Here is a 7,527-nt window from a genome sequence, read left to right on the forward strand (position 1 = left end):
TTGATGATCTACTGACTCCTTCAAGAAACATCTCTGTGTTTGATGATCTACTGACTCCTTCAAGAAACATCTGTGTTTGATGATCTACTGACTCCTTCAAGAAACATCTGTGTTTGATGATCTACTGACTCCTTCAAGAAACATCTGTGTTTGATGATCTACTGACTCCTTCAAGAAACATCTGTGTTTAATGATCTACTGACTCCTTCAAGAAACATCTGTGTTTGATGATCTACTGACTCCTTCAAGAAACATCTGTGTTTGATGATCTACTGACTCCTTCAAGAAACATCTGTGTTTGATGATCTACTGACTCCTTCAAGAAACATCTGTGTTTGATGATCTACTGACTCCTTCAAGAAACATCTGTGTTTGATGATCTACTGACTCCTTCAAGAAACATCTGTGTTTGATGATCTACTGACTCCTTCAAGAAAAATCTGTGTTTGATGATCTACTGACTCCTTCAAGAAACATCTGTGTTTGATGATCTACTGACTCCTTCAAGAAACATCTGTGTTTGATGATCTACTGACTCTTCAAGAAACATCTGTGTTTGATGATCTACTGACTCCTTCAAGAAACATCTGTGTTTGATGATCTACTGACTCCTTCAAGAAACATGTGTGTTTGATGATCTACTGACTCCTTCAAGAAACATCTGTGTTTGATGATCTACTGACTCCTTCAAGAAACATGTGTGTTTGATGATCTACTGACTCCTTCAAGAAACATCTGTGTTTGATGATCTACTGACTCCTTCAAGAAACATCTGTGTTTGATGATCTACTGACTCCTTCAAGAAACATCTGTGTTTGATGATCTACTGACTCCTTCAAGAAACATCTGTGTTTGATGATCTACTGACTCCTTCAAGAAACATCCGTGTTTGATGATCTACTGACTCCTTCAAGAAACATCTGTGTTTGATGATCTACTGACTCCTTCAAGAAACATCTGTGTTTGATGATCTACTGAATCCTTCAAGAAACATCTGTGTTTGATGATCTACTGACTCCTTCAAGAAACATCTGTGTTTGATGATCTACTGACTCCTTCAAGAAACATCCGTGTTTGATGATCTACTGACTCCTTCAAGAAACATGTGTGTTTGATGATCTACTGACTCCTTCAAGAAACATCTGTGTTTGATGATCTACTGACTCCTTCAAGAAACATCTGTGTTTGATGATCTACTGACTCCTTCAAGAAACATCTGTGTTTGATGATCTACTGACTCCTTCAAGAAACATCTGTGTTTCATGATCTACTGACTCCTTCAAGAAACATCTGTGTTTGATGATCTACTGACTCCTTCAAGAAACATCTGTGTTTGATGATCTACTGACTCCTTCAAGAAACATCTGTGTTTGATGATCTACTGACTCCTTCAAGAAACATCTGTGTTTGATGATCTACTGACTCCTTCAAGAAACATCTGTGTTTGATGATCTACTGACTCCTTCAAGAAACATCCGTGTTTGATGATCTACTGACTCCTTCAAGAAACATCTGTGTTTGATGATCTACTGACTCCTTCAAGAAACATCTGTGTTTGATGATCTACTGAATCCTTCAAGAAACATCTGTGTTTGATGATCTACTGACTCCTTCAAGAAACATGTGTGTTTGATGATCTACTGACTCCTTCAAGAAACATCCGTGTTTGATGATCTACTGACTCCTTCAAGAAACATGTGTGTTTGATGATCTACTGACTCCTTCAAGAAACATCTGTGTTTGATGATCTACTGACTCCTTCAAGAAACATCTGTGTTTGATGATCTACTGACTCCTTCAAGAAACATCTGTGTTTGATGATCTACTGACTCCTTCAAGAAACATCTGTGTTTCATGATCTACTGACTCCTTCAAGAAACATCTGTGTTTGATGATCTACTGACTCCTTCAAGAAACATCTGTGTTTGATGATCTACTGACTCCTTCAAGAAACATCTGTGTTTGATGATCTACTGACTCCTTCAAGAAACATCTCAACACACTTTGATTTGAGCTTTTCCCTGATTTTCTGAGACTCCTGTGTTTGTCTTATGTTGATCTTTAAGTTCTTTGTGAACCTGGTCTAGAAAAGCACTTTATTACCTCATATCTAACATAATCCTCCAATGCATGGTTAAAGTTGTTTCATCGATGCAGGTGTGAAAGGAGCTCCTTGCCAGACGTACACAACTGTTGCTCATTAAATAACGGGTTAAAAGTCCATCTGTTGTGTGTGTTAGTTTCTCTCCAGCAATCACCGCCTGTTCACACCTTTTCCCAGAAGCATCATTCAGACGACGGGTGTTAATTCGGCCTGTCTGGACCAATCAGTGAGCGGATGGAACGCGCCTGATGCTAACTGTTTCCAGAGCTTCACGAGCGCCGGACACTTATTGCTGCTGACACCAGTGACGGGTTCAACCTCCTGAAGACCAGAGTGAAAATGTGTCGTAAGAAATGTGGATTCAAATGTGTTCAGTTCATAAATATGGTTAAAAGCATTAGTTGAAACTTTTAAAGCGGCTTCGGTGAATGAATCCATGAGTCCAGGTGGTGTTTTTAATATTGTCGTGTATTTGTCATCACTTCATTTACATAATGTGGATTTGTATTCATGGAAAAATCGAATATTTATTGTCATGACTCACGTCATCTTTATTTAAAGTCATATTTAACTGAATATGTTTTAGTCGATAAAGCTTCATAAATAAACCTCAGGATTGTTCCAGGTTTATTCAAATATGACTCAATGTTGACTCAAAGACACAGTTTCCGCAGCAACTGTTAAAGAAATGAATGAGAAAACAACTTTTTTATGGAATAAATGTGACAATTAGGTTGATAAGTGTTTGTTTTCTTCTTGATTTCTTATTTGTTTGTCACACGTCAATGTTTAAATCAAACAAATGAAAATATGATGACGATGATCAAGGTTTTTATCATCAAGTAAAGAATTAGCTTCTTAACCCTTTAAAGACAGGTCTCTGCGACTTTTCTTCATCACTTGTTGTTCGTTTTCGAGGATATTTCTGTCGACTCGTCCGCAGGTGACGCTTGATTGACAGGCGTGGCAGTAATCAGGTGTCAAGTGAACTCAGGTGTGGAAAAACAATCAATTTTAACGCCAAAAAAACATCCTTTTGTTTAAATAATTGAGTGAATTGTCTTCTTTTAATAAACATGCTAAATTTAGAAGAAATAATTAAAAGCAAAGATGCTCATTTGCATAGAAATTGAGGGAGAAAAACCTGACAGAGCTTAGGAACCAATTAAAAAAACATGTGGATTCGTGGATTAAGCGACAACATTGTCAGTAGAACACTCCAGAACTAAAGTACTCTTAAAGCTGCAGCGACACTTTTGTGTCTCGACTCTTCGGCTCCGGTTTGTTCGTGTCTCGATATTGAGGTCGAACGTATGACGAGTTGCTAAAGTTACAAAAGTATTTCATGCATTTACGCACTCGTGCTCTTTGAAGCTCCGTGTGAGCAGCAACAGAACCACGTCGTACATGAAGTCACAGTTGAATTACACGCTCAGGTCTGAGCCGTCCTCGCCTCCTTCACATCAAAAGGAAGGAAAATAAAATGTTTGCTCGCAGACACGGGCTTTGATGTTGCTCCTCGGCGTGCTCATTTGAGCCCCCGAGCCACCGCGGTCCAGAGTGGACCGAACCTCCGCCGGCGTCAAATTGTTTGGTTTTCACGGACGCAGCATAAAAGATCAGCGACTTGTAAACCATCATTCAAGACATGTTTCTCTTTTGAAGCCGCTCCACGCGTCGCAATCAAGTCTCCGTTTCTTCGCCGCCACATCATTAACGGAAGCAACAAAGCGGCGGGAAGGAGAAAAAAAACATGTAATTACGAGCTTTGGAATTTGAGAAGAGTAAGTGATGTCATGGAGGATTGTTGGGAAGGAAACGTTTCTCTGCCTAAATCACCTGCGATCTGATCCGGAGATGAACGTTTTGAAAATAGCACTCGCGGTTCGTTCTGTCACGGATTTAGACTTCGTTACGTCAACAAGCTTTAGAACCTGTTGACATGGATGGAGCTGGTTCCAGATCTTTGACTTTCTCCTGCGCAAAGAGTCGTCTGTTCACAGCCACCTGGAGAGAATCACCACGAGGTCTCAGATGATCGATGAAGTCCTTCACACTGAAGAACAAAACATTTACGCCAAACATCTGATCCTATGACGTGAAGTGAGATATAAGTCGCAACATTTGTTGTAAAGTCAGAAACAGCCGTGAACACGTGAGTGAAAATGAGGATCTGAACTAATGTCTGATCGTTTAGTTCTGTCTGATGATGCTGATGGTGTTTGGAAGAATGAACTTCTTCAAACATCTACTACTGATCTGTATAAACCTGTTAGTGTTTAACATAAACCATTGCCAGGTGACCTTCTTCAGAAGCTCCATGGCACCAGGATGCAGATACTCAAGAGAAACTAGCGAGAAGGTCCAACACAAACGAAGGTCAGGAGCAGGAACCAGATCAGTTTATTGTGTCTTCAGAACACTTGAAAGAAACAGCTCAGACTCACCGAGTGAAAGATGAACTTGTGAGTCCAGAGGCAGGACGTGTGCTTGGTACTTGCCAATGCAGAGCTCTATCAGTTGGACCAGAGCATGAACGAGACTAAACCCAAGTGTTTTCAGTCTCACCAGAAGATGTTTGCAGCTCAGTCTTGACCAGGAGGCTCGAGGTTCATGACCTTTGTACTTTATCTTAATCTCAGTCCATCAAAAGTTTCATTTTCCACACGACCCTCGTCCTCACAAGATCCGTCCTGCGTCCAGACCCGGACCTCACGTCAACACCGTATGTTCAGGTCAAGACTGTCTGACTTTAGATAGATATGAGTTTGAATCCCATTTACTTTCATCAAGTGTTCAGAGGAGAAGATTGTTGATGAAAATCTAAATATTGATGATGTCCTTTTAAATAGTTGAGACCCTTTGAACTTTTCTTCTGCTCAGTCGATCAAAATTTGTCATTTCTCCACTGATTTACTCTTTAATCGACTGCGATGAATTAACGACCGAACACGTTTTACTGCTGACGACTGGTTTTGTCCGGAGCACGAGTGGATGTTCGATCACGGTTTCTCGGGGTTCGCACCTCATCCATCAGCACTGATGGGATCCAGGCTGACGAGTCGATATCAGACTGAAGCGAGGGATGAGCCTCACGGGTGATTGACATGTGTGTCTTGAGATTTAAGCCTCAGACGATGAGGTCGGAATCGTTTTCTGTGACCTCGGAGGATCACGAATGTTACTTTGAAAAACTTGACGGACGCAGAGACGACTTGACGAGAAACAAACGTCATCAACACAATCGTTAGTGTCGCGTCTGACTGAGAATAAATCGTTAATAAAGTCTTAAATGAGCATCGAACCCATGAACGTGTTTGAAAATTGACGTCACTTTGAATAATCCCTCGTTCAGAAACATTTAGTTACATGTTTATTGATTTAATTTAAGAAGAAATATCTCATCGTAAAACGCTTATTTCACCTTCATTCAAGTGCAACGGAACCTTTTGTTTGACGGCAAACACCAGCATCGCAAACATCATCTCTATGATTTATTAACATCCTGAAAGATACATAAAGAAATAAATACAGAAACAATGATCTTCGTCTCAGTCCATGGAGGAGTATTTACAGTCGAGGTCTGCTACAGTTCATGAGGACTTCTGGGTGAGGAGCAGGACGGGGGTGAGGAGGAGGAGGACCAGGGGTGAGGAGGACCAGGGGTGAGGAGGAGGACCAGGGGTGAGGAGGGAGACGAGGGGTGAGGAGAACCAGGGGTGAGGAGGAGGATGGGGTTGAGGAGGAGGAGGACCAGAGGTGAGGAGGACCAGGGGTGAGGAGGAGGACCAGGGGTGAGGAGGGAGACGAGGGGTGAGGAGGAGGAGGACCAGGGGTAAGGAGGGAGACGAGGGGTGAGGAGAACCAGGGGTGAGGAGGAGGATGGGGTTGAGGAGGAGGAGGACCAGAGGTGAGGCGGGAGACGAGGGGTTTGGAGGACCCAGGTGAGGAGGAGGATGGGGGTGAGAAGGACCAGGGGTGAGGCGAGAGGTTTGGAGGACCCAGGTGAGGAGGAGGACCAGGGGTGAGGAGGACCCAGGTGAGGAGGGGGATGCTGCAAGGGTGTTAGCAGGACGTGAACGTTTTCCAGAAGAAGTTTTTGCACGGGGCTTTGCGGTCGCGCTGAGGCAGTGATAGCCGGTTGTAGACGGCTCGCTCCTCCAGACGAGCCTCCAGAGGTTCCTCCAGGTCCTCCAGCGGCGACGCCTCCCCGGGCAGAACGTTGGTGTCCAGAGCTCCGTCCAGCAGCCCCGACACCAGCTTCAGGATCAGCTCTTTGCGCTCTTTGCTCAACTCCTGCTGGGACGAGAAGATGAGAGAGAGTTCCGGACACATGGTGACCTGCTGCTCACCCTGCTGCCGTGCACAGGACCTCGCTCGTCCACGGGAAGCATGGAAGCCGCTCGGACGTGGAACAGAAGACCCACGAGAGCCGCCGACACCACCAGGAGCTGCATGATACCACGAGAGAGAGAGAGAGAGTCGAAGGAGCTCTGAAGACCTGGAACCACAGAACGTCTGGCGGCTGCTGCTGGTCGCGACTCTCCAAATGTTGCTCCTCCAAAGTCCTCCACGCTTTTTATACGTCTCGCTGCCACCAGCCGCTGACGCAGGAGGCGGTGGGTGTATGACGAGTGTGTGTGTGAGTGTGTGAGTGTGTGTGTGTGTGTGTGGGGGGGTGTGTGTGTGCAGGAAGGGGGTGTGAACGCGGGGAGGAGGATGTGAAGAGGTCAGGACAGAACAAACGGATGATTGAAGGGTTAACCTTTTTAAACAAATTGTGACTCATCACTGAAAGCATGTTTTCAACACTTTTTTACATTTTACATCAGAAACTTGACGCGAACAACAATGTTTCAACTCAATCTCTCACAGGATCCAATAGTTGTTTAATAGTTGTGTTGTTTAATAGTTGTGTTGTTTAATAGTTTTGTCGTTAGAAACTTTGCTACACTTGGTCAAACGCCAACCAAAGGTCAAATCAGCGACGCACAAACACAGATGTATGGAATTTCTCTCTGATCGATTATTACTGTCTGAACCATCAGTCGTGACTCGTGACACGTCAAGACTCTGATGCTGATGGTGTGACGGAAGTATGAAGACTTCTTCAAACATCTGCTGTTTCTGTGACTCTATCATCTTTTTGGACAAATCCTCCGACAACATACTGGAGAACATGAACATCACGAAGACCACGATGATCACGAAGATCACGAAGATCACGAAGACCAGGAAGACCAGGAAGACCAGGAAGATGATCAAGAAGATCACAAAGACCAGGAAGACCAGGAAGATCACGAAGATGATCAAGAAGATCAAGAAGATCACAAAGATCAAGAAGATCAAGAAGATCACGAAGACCAGGAAGACCAGGAAGACCAGGAAGATCACGAAGATGATCAAGAAGATCAAGAAGATCA

At 43.6% G+C, this 7,527-nt stretch overlaps 1 protein-coding gene across 1 annotated transcript; it reads right to left on the reverse strand.

The window, feature by feature from the left end:
* Positions 1 to 5,585: 5,585 nt before the first annotated feature.
* Positions 5,586 to 6,636, reverse strand: sst6.1 (somatostatin family member 6.1). Its single transcript, XM_087781514.1, has 2 exons — positions 6,457 to 6,636; positions 5,586 to 6,400 (listed from the first exon to the last, which is right to left on the reverse strand). The coding sequence occupies exons 1-2, from the start codon at positions 6,559 to 6,561 to the stop codon at positions 6,170 to 6,172; spliced, it is 336 nt and encodes a 111-aa protein (XP_087637640.1). The 5' UTR covers positions 6,562 to 6,636; the 3' UTR covers positions 5,586 to 6,169.
* Between the last annotated feature and the right edge of the window lie 891 nt (positions 6,637 to 7,527).

The sequence above is a fragment of the Callionymus lyra genome, chromosome 19, assembly GCF_982586985.1.
Source record: "Callionymus lyra chromosome 19, fCalLyr1.hap1.1, whole genome shotgun sequence".
Lineage (NCBI taxonomy): Eukaryota > Metazoa > Chordata > Actinopteri > Syngnathiformes > Callionymidae > Callionymus > Callionymus lyra.

What these genes read in the sequence shown, in the direction of transcription:
- sst6.1 (XM_087781514.1), bottom strand. Translation starts at nt 6,561, where the DNA reads ATGCAGCTCCTGGTGGTGTCGGCGGCTCTCGTGGGTCTTCTGTTCCAC. An exon ending in GTCCTGTGCACGGCAGCAGG is followed by an intron (nt 6,401 to 6,456) that starts GTGAGCAGCAGG and finishes TCGTCCCAGCAG; the next exon opens with GAGTTGAGCAAAGAGCGCAA.